The 13147-nt window shown below is 47.3% G+C and overlaps 1 protein-coding gene across 1 annotated transcript in view; it reads right to left on the reverse strand.

Annotated features, from left to right (window-relative positions):
• Nucleotides 1-1294: 1294 nt before the first annotated feature.
• LOC311105094 (rho GTPase-activating protein 23-like) overlaps nucleotides 1295-13147 on the reverse strand; it is a gene marked incomplete at its 5' end in the record, with an annotated part of 54014 nt that continues 42161 nt past the window's right edge. Inside the window, 16 exons of the mRNA XM_084147095.1 lie at nucleotides 1295-3093; nucleotides 3350-3381; nucleotides 5364-5457; nucleotides 5787-5828; nucleotides 6107-6232; nucleotides 6476-6565; nucleotides 6720-6793; nucleotides 6927-7005; nucleotides 7286-7438; nucleotides 7669-7787; nucleotides 7902-8020; nucleotides 8137-8198; nucleotides 8444-8752; nucleotides 8901-9038; nucleotides 9226-9265; nucleotides 9405-9480. Coding sequence (XP_084003221.1) covers nucleotides 1621-3093; nucleotides 3350-3381; nucleotides 5364-5457; nucleotides 5787-5828; nucleotides 6107-6232; nucleotides 6476-6565; nucleotides 6720-6793; nucleotides 6927-7005; nucleotides 7286-7438; nucleotides 7669-7787; nucleotides 7902-8020; nucleotides 8137-8198; nucleotides 8444-8752; nucleotides 8901-9038; nucleotides 9226-9265; nucleotides 9405-9480 — 3026 coding nt within the window. The 3' untranslated portion in view covers nucleotides 1295-1620. The remainder of the gene's footprint in view (nucleotides 3094-3349; nucleotides 3382-5363; nucleotides 5458-5786; nucleotides 5829-6106; nucleotides 6233-6475; nucleotides 6566-6719; nucleotides 6794-6926; nucleotides 7006-7285; nucleotides 7439-7668; nucleotides 7788-7901; nucleotides 8021-8136; nucleotides 8199-8443; nucleotides 8753-8900; nucleotides 9039-9225; nucleotides 9266-9404; nucleotides 9481-13147) is intronic.

Raw genomic sequence — 13147 nt, forward strand, 5'->3', positions numbered from 1 at the left:
TAGGCATTTCAACTGCCAGAACTAAGGATTTTATATATAATATAATATGCCATTTAGCAGACGCTTTTATCCAAAGCGACTTACAGTCATGCGTGCATACATTTTTTTGTGTATGGGTGGTCCCGGGGATCGAACCCACTACCTTGGCGTTACAAGCGCCGTGTTCTACCAGCTGAGCTACAGAGGACCACGACTAGATAATGTTAATTTTGAATGAGTTAGTTATTCTATGTTTGCTAAATGAGAGAAAGTATTTCTGCATAGTACTGTGAGTCACAGAGAAAGGCCATCTATGAGGAAACAAGGAACAGGCTTTTAGTCAGGTTTAGGTTGTTTCTTTTTTGATTGTTTTAAAAACAGGTACACCAGAGAAGTCAAATCACAATAAAAGTACTTATTATTTTCATACAAAAAATATATATAATATATACTGTATATAAAACAAAAAATAATATATTAAGGGAAACATTTCAAGTAACATCTTGAAGGAAATGATGGTGCACCTATGTGCACTTATGTAAACCATAAAAAACGAACAAAAAAAACAACAACAAATAATGATAATGTAATATATATATATTTACAAGGTTAACTTAACAAGGCTTTGTACAAATGTTACAAAATAGTTCAACACACAAATACCTGCACACTCAAACATACTCACAGGTATTGTCAGGCAAACACACATATGTACAGACAGACAAACATTAAAGAGAGACAGGCAGCTTGGTTTCAGACCACTACTAATGTGTGAGCATGTGTGTGTGTGAGAGTTATGTTATTTCTGTGTGTTGGCAACTAGTTGAGTGTTAGAGCCAGTTGTTCTGTGGTCGTCATAGTAACAGAATATTAAGGAAGACTGAGTGATATAGAAGTCAGTGCTGGGGCCAAAAGTTAGACAGAGTTCTCCTTCTCAAAACTCACATTCCAATACTGCCTGTACTCTTCTTATAGTGTACGTGCTGATCTCTCAGCTAGTGTGTGTGTGTGTGTGTGTGTGTGTGTGTGTGTGTGAGAGAAAGACAGAGAGAGAGCCCACAGCCCTGTTGAAAGTGTCACTGTGAGGAACCCTGGGAAGGTTTGGCATGCTCTTCCCTGTGCACTGGGAGAGGACAACTCACTTCCTGTGTCAGACAGGAAGCAACAGAGAGGACAGGAAGGATCCTAGTATTCAGTAACACACTGTCTGTCTGCTGCCTGCATGAGGGAGAGTTCTTGGCTTTAACATTGACATTAACACTGTGATGAGGTCTGTCTGTCTGTTTCTCTGCTGTCCCATTGCAGATTAGCATTATTTTATATTTTATTTAAAACACACAACAACAAAAAAGCTTTGGCAAATACTGGAATGCCCCTTGCCATGCAAACGGAGCTGATTCAAATGAAAAGGGAGCGTAAGTAGACTGGAGGCCAGAAACTGTTCTCAGACCTGTCACAAGACCCCTTGTGTCTGTCTGTGGCTCTGCTGTCCACTACCCACTGCCATCATGCAACTGACCTGGGGTCAGCACTATCTAACCCTCAGAAAGCAGCCCTGGATCAGCAGCTCAGGGGAGGGAGACTTTGAGAGGGAGGCCCGGGGGCCTTGTAACTTACAGGCCTATCAGTCTCTGTCCATTGTTACAGATACTGATGGAACCTGGAGGCTGGTGTTCGGCGTGTGACGGGGGGATTCTGGCCCAGGGGAAGAGGATGTCCTGGGTCAAGCTCCTGGGGGTCGAGGGGTGACCCCTGTGGTTTGTCCTGGTTGGAAGTGGCGAGGGACATGGGGAACTCGTTGGTGGCTAGCGCAGGCCTCTTGTCGCCCGTCTCGGTAGGTGAGACCACCACAGTGTGTCTTCTCCAGGCCCGTCTCTTCCTCCTCGTCTCTGGGGAGAGTGGCTTCCTCAGCCCCACGATACGCAGGTCATCAGCCGAGCCCAGCAGGCGCGCCCGCACCTGGTCAGCCAGAGACCCGAGCCCCTGACCCTGCCCTGTCCCGCTGGGGGTGAAGGAGGCAGCCTCGCTAGGCGGCAGGGCTGCTTTGGGCTGGGGGGGACGCAGGCTCTCCTGGCTGCTCCCTGAGGAAGGGTTGGTCCTGGATCGGTCCCTCTGGGCCCCTGGTGCCCCAGCTCCCTCCTCCTCTCCTGAAGGCCCAGGGAGGTCCAGCAGGTCCAGAGAACGAGCCTTGGTCTTCCCTCTGTCCTTTAGCTTCTTCCTGGCCAGCGTGTCACACTGAATCAGCTTGTGGGAGTTGAACGAGGGCCGGGGGTGCAGTCTGTGGGTGGTGGAGGAGGACGAGAAGGAGGAGGAGGAAGGTGTGGTGGATCGTGCCCCACCCTCGCTCCTCTCCCCAGGGTCCTGAGTGTGTGTGGAGGGGGTGGGGGTGGTGTGCTGGGGAGTGGGGGAGACAGCAGGGGGTTTGTAGTGTGTGTAGAGGAAGCTTCGTTGTGCTGCTGTGGGGGGCTGTGTGGGGGTAGGGGGTGTGAGGGTGGGTGAAGTGGATGAAGGGGGGTGTTTCTCAGGTCTCTCCTGGGTAAGGGAGCGCGAGGCGAATCCGCTTTCATTGTCCGTCTCGCTCACCAGCTCGCTGCGCTCGTCGTCAGCTTCATCGCACCGGCCCTCAGACGCCAGGCTCCGCCCCAGTGTGGAGAGGGTGGAGTAACCGGAGACGATAGAGCGAGCGTCCTCTGGCCCCCGCCACGCCCTGCCCTTCACCTCCGCCGTCACCGCCTCTTCCTCAGGGAGCAGCATCACAGTCTGCCCTGCTTTTTCTTTCTCACCACCGCACGGCATGCTGGGAACTACCACCTCCTCTACCTCCACCTCCTCCTGCACTCTCACTCTCTCTACTACAGACTCCTCTTCTTCCTCCTCCTCATCTTCCTCTCCCTCTGCTCGTGGGGCGGTGTCTGCTCCTCCCACCACCAGCCCCGCCTCCTCCGCGCCCAGGTGGCTGGCTTTGATTGGCTCGTGCTCCGAGTCGTCGTCCGTGCTGCTGCCCACCAGGCGGCCGTTGTGGCGATTCCTGCGCTTGCATCCGGTGACAGCGGACATGATGGACAGTGTCAGGAAGTCCTTGGCAGTGAGGTCTCGCTTTGACCCCCACGACCCCTGAGGCAAAACAAAGTCACATAGGTCAAAGGTCAGATGATTTACACAACCTCAACCATAACTAGATGGTGTGAAGAAACATTGTGTGACTTGCTTCAGCTCTTTGAAAGTATTTTTGTGGTAGTGGAAGAAGATTGTTTTGTGTCTGTGAAACTGTGCTCAGTTTCTGCTATCTGTGTGATATGAGTGGCCAGAAGTTCAATAACAAGTTCAATAACTAGTGTAAAACAGCATAGTTGGCTATCTGAGGCCTTACCTTAGATTTAGCTGAGTCACTGTTGGTTGAGTCTAAGAGAGAGGAAAAAGAGAGAGGGTCAGAGGAGAAGGTACACTGTAAAGCTGGTCTGTGTTACATGGGAGGGGAGGAGGAGCGTGAATGGCAGAGATGGGGGCACAGAGCTGCTGCTCAGAAAACAATCAACCTTTCTGTTCTCTAGCTAGCTAGAGCTTTTAAACACACAATTTCAACACTGTTATAACACAGGAAATATGACTGCTCTAATGTAACGACAATCCAATTAGTAGAGAGTTGTGCATCCTCTGTGCCCACCCTCTACCTTTCACCCTCCCCTGGGGAACAGAATCATACAGACACTGGTCACACACCATTAACACACAGCACAGAACAACATGTCATCACAAACCACTGATTGTCATGGAGTTGATCAAACTGAATGGCATGTGACCAGGGTCGTTGGAGAGAGGGGCGAGGGTGGGGAAAAACGACAGCTTTAAGGAATCACAGCACACACTGATGACATCACGGCAAACACTGATGACATCAACTGGTGAAGGAAGCATCGGGAGGAGGGAAGGCAGAAATCAAGGTTGAGTAAAGAGTTTTGGTCACACCATCTCGCACACACGCTCACACTCACACTCACACTAGCTCTCACACACACGCTCACACACATACACACACACACGCTCACACACACACGCACGCTCACGCACACACACACACACACGCTCACACACACACACACACACACGCTCACACACACGCACACTCACACACACACACACACACACACAAACACGCTCACACACACACACTTGTATAACTAACCTTGTGGGGACACACAATTCAGTGCCATTCAAAATCCTATTTTCCCTAGCCCCTAACCCTAAACCCAACCCTTACCTTAACACTAACCTTATCCTGAAAACCTTAACCCTAAACCTAACCCTAGCTCCTAACCCTAAAACTAATCCTAGCTCCTAACCCTAAACCTAATTCTAACCTTAACCCTAAACCCCCTAGAAATATAATTTGACCTTGTGGGACAAACAAAATGTCCCCAGTTGGTCAAATCTTTGTTTGTTTACTATTATTGTGGGGACTTCTGGCCCCCACAAGTATAGTTAACCACGCACACACACACACACACACACACACACACACACACACACACACACACACACACACACACACACACACACACACACACACACACACACACACACACACACACACACACACACACACACACACACACACACACACACACACACACACACACACACACACACACACACACACACACACACACACACACTAAAACCCCAGAGTAACACATGAGAGGGCCTATAGAGAATGAGTGGAGCAGGTGAGGTAGACAGGACAGACAGATGGACAGACCACTGTAGAGGGGCTTTCTCTCTCAGTGACAGAGGACACGAAGTCATTAATCCATTAGTCAGACTGGGTGACAATGCAGGGCCATCCTCACACACACCTCCTGCCTTAGTCAAGCTGACACTGAGGGAGCAGAGAGCAACTTCCTCTGAAGATGGTGACACATACCAAACACACCCACCCACCTTTTACTTACAAACACCATCACACCACAACTCCCTATTTCTCAAACACACACACACACACAGGAATTGGCAGGGGAAATCCCATCCTACCGCAGTGGCTGCTCCACAGGCTCAGCTAAGAGAGGGAGGCAGCGATGTAGAAGAGAAAGTGACAGATGAGTAACAAAGAAGAAAATAAAATCAGGTGAGAGGAAAGAAGCACAGTCTAGTGATTGATCAAATCAGGAAAGGGAGAAACTCGGCAAGTGCAAATCATTTCAAATGTATGTCATGCCTATTTCTTGATTGTATGGATTTGGTTCAACTGTGTGGCCGTCAATAATAATTGACAGTCACTGATTGGCCAGTTCGGCCACAGTATGAACCGTGATTGGTCTGCACAGGCTGTCAGTAGCTCAGTGCAGGTTGTGATTGGTGCATTTGGGCAGTGGTGGGCGGACCCTCACCTGAGGCCTCCCCTAGCAGAGCGGTCCTGCCGATGTTGGAGAGCAAGTGGTCGATGTTGGGGGCAGGCACCAGGTCCTTCGTGTCTACTGGAGTCTGAAGGGGAGAAAGGCATCGAGTCAAACAAAACATGAACACTGGATTTAAGTCCTGCACAAGAGTCTGTGACTTTGTCCCAAATGGCACACTATTCTCTATATAATGCACTATTTTTTCACGGCCCATAAGGCTCTGGTAAAAAGTAGTGCACTACGAAGGGAATAGGGTGCAATATGAGACACAGCCAATGACACATAGGTAAGATATACTGTATCATATCACATCCCAGGATTCTATTTGGGCTGTTTACTGTAGCAGACTACACTGTCAGCTCCAACATGACTGTGTGAACTGAACAGCTGTTTCCACAGTAAGACTTACTGTACCTTTTCATCCTTGTCCAGGTCCTCACTGAAAAACCAGAGATACTGTGGGAGGAAACAGAGATGAGAAATGACAAAAAATGTACATTTTAGTCATTTAGCAGACACTCTTATCCAGAGCGACTGCATACATTTTTGTACTGGTCCCCCGTGGGAATCGAACCCACAACCCTGACGTTGCAAGCGCCATTCTCTACAAATTGAGCCACACGGGACTATTCTTACAGGGTAGTGACAGCTCATTGGAGGAGAGTTAACATGAAGCCAGTAAACAGGTTTGTCATTGGTTATTGGGTGGTGTGTGGGAGGAGAGGGTCACTCACATGTTGGATGAGCGTCTCTACTATCTTGTAGCGGTCAGGCATGTGAGTCACCATATCTGTCATGTTGTCTTCAGACGTCCGCACCAGCGTGGGCCCGAACACCAGGGCCAAGTTACGAGGTTCCATCTACACACACAGAAACAATACATCTCATTATATCAGTCTTCCTTAATAATCTGTTACAATGACGACCACATGTTAACACATCTGAACTGTAACACTGTAAAAAGTAGGGCACTTTATATAGGGAATAAAGTGCCATTGGATCCGGGACAAAAGTAGGGCACTACATAGGGAACAGGGTGCCATTTAGGATGCAGCCTATAATAACACATTTACATTCAAACACTATGAAAACAGTATTCAGACCTTGTTTTTCTCACAGTGGTCAGCTACCGTCTTCAGATGGCCAACCAGGAACTTGAGAGTGTGGTAGTAATGGTCCGGTAAGTCACGAATCTAACAGAGAGAGAGAGAGAGAAGGAGAAATATGTCAACACTTCTGAGTATCCTGTGTAATCTGTTAGCCCTTGAACATATCATCCCATCCTTCCAGGGAAAGACTAAACCGGATATGCAAATAGAAAAACCTGCTCAGACAACGTTCACATACCAGTTTTTTCATGGTCTTTAGCCGGTCCCCGGCATTCTCCATCCGGTTAGCGTCGATGAAGTCATTGTACTTATCTGTGAGGATAAGAGTAATATGAATAGTTACATTTAAATAAAAACTAACATTCAACTGTAACTGTAAAAAGCAGGATGAATGTGAGTTTATTCATGTCTTTACTGACGGTTCATCTAATAAAATGGGACTCACCATCAGTGAAGAGGGGCTCTGGAAGTTTCCTGAAGAAAGACTTGAGCAAGCTGCTGATCACGTTCAGGTCCTGCCATTTCTGTGAAGAGGTAAAAACAAGGAGAGAGAGGTCAAAGGCAATACTAAAAGGACCTTTAGAGAAATGGTTGGATAGAATAGTTGATGGTCATATTATCCTTTCCCGTTGTTGAACACTTGTATACCCCACTGATTTCAAGTGAAGCTGTTTAACACCATCCCACAGATGACTAGATATACTGTGTCCAGCTAATCCAGCCATGGTGTACTATGCTTACTGCTTACTGTACGTTAGAGTGTGTGTGTGCCCGTGGGTACGAATGTGATCCTGCTCTGCTCACCTCCTCTGCAGGGTTGATGTCCGACCCCTTGTTGAGCTGGTCCTGAAGGCTGGACACCACTGCATTGTTCCCTGGGACCCTGTAGATGCCTGTGTACTCCAGACCCATCTCCTCCACCAGCCCACAGCAGATCTCCACAATCATAGGGATGAACTGGGAGGACAGACAGACAGGGGAGGGTCGGACAGGAGTGGACACATATACCTTACCAACACACATATACACCACATTATAAACTGGGTGGTTCGAGCCCTGAATGCTGATTGGCTGACAGCCGTGGTATATCAGACTGTATACATTTTCAGTAAATACTTTAACAGTGCATATAAACACACCCAAAATGATACATTTACAGTATATGAGGAAGGGAGGCTCTGGCTGACCTTGTTATTGGCAGCTGGCTGACAGTCTTCTAGCCTCACTCCAAAAGCCTTGGGCCCTGACTTCTTGGACTTCTTCATGATGTTGATCCCCCATGGCGACTTAGGGGGGCTGCTCTCATCTGGGGACAGACAGACAGAGGGACAGTGAGTCAGACAGACAGACACAGAGTCAGAACAAACATCCATCTGAAATGACCATTGCTGGTTGGTTCCTGTCTCTGACTACCACTGACCTTTGCCCTCAGGTTTGGGTGAGCGCGGTGCCCCGGCAGCGTTCTCCATCTTGGCCAGCAGGAAGGAAGGCTTGGCACGGGGCACCCTGGGAGAGGAGTCTGGCTTGTTGCCTGTTGGACTGCAGGCAGGGAGAGACAGAGAGAAGACTGTTACACACTGACTCTACCAGCCAGGACAAGCAACATGGATGTACCAAACACTACTGCTGTCTAGTGACAGGTAGGTGTCCCTCACCTCTGTTTCCTGTAGTCATTGAGCTTCTTACTGATTAGAGCCTGTCTTGAGAATCCCAGCTCCTGAGACAGACAAACACACAGACCACTACCTCATTAATACAGCCTTACACTGTAGCAACACCAGTGAAGAAAGGTGACATGTACAACGTTACAGGAGATATATAAATAGGAGGCAGTGTGTGACATAAGATATGAGGGTTCTAGGGTCAGAGTTGAGTTCAGAGCTGAGAGGTCAGAGGGTTCTAGGTTCAGAGTTGAGAGGGGAAAGGTCAGTTGAGAAGTGAGAGTGGTACCCTTTGACCCACCTCATTGTCGGTCTTGCTGTTCTCCCTGATGACCTTGATCCAGTCCAGCATGTCATCTCTGTCCTCGGCCTGCAGCAGGTACTCACAGAAGTCTTGAGTGGTCAGCCGCAGCGCGTGCTTACGCTTGGTCTCGCTGTACGCTATGTCCACCAGGCAGCCCCGGATGCTGATTGGCTGCTCCTCGTCGGCATCACCTCCCAGAGTGGCGCCTCGCAGGACTGCCTCCCGCTTGTCCTTGTAAAGGAAGAGCGAATGGGAGCGCAACACCGAGAAGACCCGCCTCCACGGACGCATGCCGCTGCCCACCTTCTGTAACACAGAACGGAATGGAGAGAGTGAGAGAAAGAGACAGAGAAGAAATGGTTAATTGAACTACAGTAAGTCCTACTCCTCTACTTGTTCTTTCTTTCTTTTTCCTCCCCCTCTCTCTCTCTCTCTCTCTCTCGCTCTAACCCACCTTGCCCTTCTCCGTGAGGATCTGTTTGTAGTGAAGCCATCCCTCTCTCCATATGTCACTGTAGCTGATGCTGCCCAGCTCTGAGGTGGAGTGGCGTTTGGAGCGCACTTCCTCCGCTGCCCCCAGACTGTCCAGGGACTAACACACGCACACAGGGTCAAAGGTTACACACCACTCCACGACAGGTTTTAGGATAAACACACTGAAAACAAATGGTGTCAGACACACCCTCCAAGCTGCCAGAAATGGTAGGTCATCTGCAATCTGCAGTGTAGTTACGTGTAGGGTACAGCATACTGTTATTGTGAAACAGGGAAAAACTCACCCCATCTGTGAAGAAACTCTTCACTCTCTTTGGCAGCCTCCTATGGAGAATAAAATGGAGGGTTAGGAATAAGTTCAAAATGGCTACTGCAAGATTTCCTATGAAATTAATTGATCATTTGCTTCAGATGAATCCCTCCTAATCGATTCCCATGTCTCCCCCGGTGTTCCAGTACTCACGAGAAGACGCGGCCCTCTTCTCCTCTGAAGGTGTTGAGTCCCTCGTCACATGACTTGGAGCGCTCCGTGGTGATGGCTAGAAGATAGGAGGAACGGCGACTGGATTTAATACTGCCTGCTCAGTGAGAGACGGAGTGAGGGAAAGAAAGAAAGAAAGAAAGAAAGAAAGAAAGAAAGAAAGAAAGAAAGAAAGAAAGAAAGAAAGAAAGAAAGAAAGAAAGAAAGAAAGAAAGAAAGAAAGAAAGAAAGAAAGAAAGAAAGGAGAGAAAGAAAGAAAGAAAGAAAGAAAGAAAGAAAGAAAGAAAGAAAGAAAGAAAGAAAGAAAGAAAGAAAGAAAGAAAGAAAGAAAGAAAGAAAGAAAGAAAGAAAGAAAGAAAGAAAGAAAGAAAGAAAGAAAGAAAGAAAGAAAGAAAGAAAGAAAGAAAGAAAGAAAGAAAGAAAGAAAGAATGTAGATGTAATGATTGTCAGAGGATGTTAGGGAGTGTGGTGTTAAGAGACGGGGGTGAGCAGTTGACAGAGAGGTGGAGGGTGGTTGGGTGAGGTGGTTGGGGTGAGGTAGAGGGTGTAGAGGTGGGCTAGCAGGATGGAGTCAGGTTAGGTAATCTCAGGTCACTTCGCTCACTACTGTCATGCAAGGGGAGTCTGTCTGTCAGACTGGACAGACTGGGCTAAAGGTGGGTGTACGAGGACCACTGGACTTCATGCTCCAGTCTATACAGAGGAAATGTGGACCCTATTGGTACAAAACACACTTTCTACAAAAGGTAGAGAGTAACCACATTCACTTCAATGATGCACATGCATCTGCCTAGGCAGTTAGTCCAGCGAGGAGTGACTACATTAGCTTTTTTTTTAAACCTTTATTTAACTAGGCAAGTCAGTCAGTTAACTAATTCTTATTTACAACGACGGCCTACACTGGCCAAACCCGGACGACGCTGGGCCAATTGTGCGCCGCCCTATGGGACTCCCAATCACGGCCGGTTGTGATACAGCCTGGAATCGAACCAGTGGGTCTGTAGTGACGCCTCAAGCACTGAGATGCAGTGCCTTAGACCGCTGCACCACACGGGAGCCCCCAGGGCGCGCATGCATCTTACCAGGCACAAAGAAGTACACAAGGCCTATTTCCTAGAGGCCATTTTACCTCCTCGCCATGGAAATATTGTCAATCAACTCATGCAGAGAGACAGAGGAACATGCTGTGTACAGTAAGCCATTCTCTCCATAGATGTGGAGGTGGCATGTCTGCTAGCATGGTACCAGACACCCTAGAGAGGTGGTGGTGGGTGGGTTCTGGTATGGCTGCATGCAGGGATTCGGCCCGGGGTAGTCCGGCTCAAGGAGGGCACTCACTGCAGTCGTGTGAGAAGAGCCTGGTTAGGGGGAAGGTGAAGGTGGGGGAGGCGGGGCTGGTGACGATGGCGGGTGCTGAGCTCATGCCGCCGGACACGACGGAGGAGGCGGGCACGTGGCGGGCACGGAGGTCAACGCTGGGGCTCGTCGGCTCATCTGTGGGGTGGGGGTGGGGGGGGTAGAGGGAAGAGAAGGATAGAGGGAGGAGAGGAGGGAAAGGGCAGAGGTGGGAGACAGGATAGGAAGAAGGGAGGTAGAGGGAAGGTTAGAGGGCAGAATCAAGGGTGAGAGGGGATTTGAAGGAAAGGAGAGCGATGAGGTACCACCACAGGGTTACTATAAAGGACAAGAGATACTGTTTTCACACGGAAAGCTCAGGTTCTCTGAGAACCATTACACGACACATTACTACTTTCATTTTAGTCATTTAGCAGACGCTCTTATCCAGAGCGACTTACAGTTAGTGTGTGCATAGAGTGCATACATTATATTTTGTATTTATATTTTCATACTGGCCCCCAGTAATGTAACTCTAAATGAGCAATATTACAGCTATATTGTGTAAACACACACATACACAGTCTTGTGCAGCTAACCTTGTGGGGACATACAATTCAGTCCCATTCAAAATCCTATTTTCCCTAACCCCTAACCCCAAACCTAACCCTAACCCAAAAACCTAAACCTAAACCCCCTAGAAATAGCATTTGACCTTGTGGGGACCAACAAAATGTCCCCAGTTGGTCAACTTTTTCTTGGTTTACTATACTTGTGGGGACTTCTAGTCCCCACAAGTATAGTTAAACACGTCCCCACACACACTTATGGACAATAGACAAAATAATCAAGTGGAAAGTAAAAAGGCATAAAGAGAGATTAAAACAATGCCCTATGCTGTACCTGTGTCTGCTGCCTCCATGAGAAGAGTTCTTCAAATAGAAACAGGAGAGGCTTTTGTACTATGTAATAACGCTAGGTTTCAGTGCTTTATCAACTAGCGGGTTGGGAAGTATGTGTAAGGGTGTGTGTGAAACTATGTCTTGCTTGCAGTGATAATGTCCTGGTTAGCTGCTATGCATTTTCAAAATGAAAGCAGTCATTTGAAGGTTGAATGACAGAAATACATGAAACAACCATAAGTAATATATCCAAGATCAGGGTTGGGGAGTAACGGATAGAATGTAATGTGTTACATATAACTGATTACAAAAAAAAAAAGAACTGTAATCCGTTACGTTACCAGCAAAAAGATTGTAATCAGATTACAGATACTTTTGGAAAACTAGATGATTACTTATAGGATTACTTCTAAATTCAGAAAGGATGTTATGACACCTTTCTGTTTTCTCAAAGACATAGAAATCAGCATTGAAAAAAGGCGCAAATTTAAGTTTGTTCCGCCGGAGCGAGTCTGACCACAAGTAAGAGACCACTATGATGACACATTTGATGGATAGCGGGAAAAGAGCAGGAATAGGCTTTGGTAGGCTACAGTCCAAGCTATGTCTTCCAATGGTGCGACTGCTGTCGGCATCCAAAGATTATACATCCTACTTGAATAAAGGCTTGGAGGTAAGGACGACAGCAGTGGTGTAGCATACGGGCGATATGGATATCACTTAGTATTGATATCTACATAAATAGCGCATTGATATGACTCACACTGCTGCTCTAGCTATTTGTGCCTTACGGATTGTGGTTGTTGTGGATGACTGTGTATTTTAACCCAATAATGGTTGAATTTAAGGAGTTTAAGATGCCTATCATGTATTGTTTTTGCGACTAGTGGACAGCCAGTGCATGAAAATTCACTCTTGCAACAGCTGCATAGTGTGGATCCCAGCCTATGGAATAAAAGTTCCTCCCTTCTAAACTCCCCCGTGGTATTGTGCTCCATACTGTCAAAAACTAGATTAATTTAAGAAGACCACAAGTGGGGCTTTTATTGCTCAATCTAATTTGTGCTGATAAAAAAAAAAATCCATGGGACTAACGGACACATGCTCAAACGTGCACAATTTTGATAGACTTAAAACAGCTGCAAATTATCGAGATATCAAAGTGTCCCCAACAAAAACGCAAACATTAGCCCTATAGCAAATGCAGCATATGGCATTCATTTTTCACATGCAAATAGCACTTTTTGGCAGTGCTCAAAGCATGAGAGCAGCATTTATTTTTCAGCTCGAAGCAATGAGCCCAATCAGTCCTCAATGACAACCAAATAATAAAAAACAGAGTAGGCTAATAAATCCTTCATTTTTGGGTTATGCTCAGGTAAAACAATTAGGTTAATCTATATTTCCATCATTCCAAGTCCAATTCCTGAAGACCAAGGGGTATTCAATTAATTGAAATGACTGGAAATCTGACAGACTTTGGTTTC

This window comes from Coregonus lavaretus, assembly GCF_964263955.1.
Source record: "Coregonus lavaretus genome assembly, chromosome: 2".
Classification (NCBI taxonomy): domain Eukaryota; kingdom Metazoa; phylum Chordata; class Actinopteri; order Salmoniformes; family Salmonidae; genus Coregonus; species Coregonus lavaretus.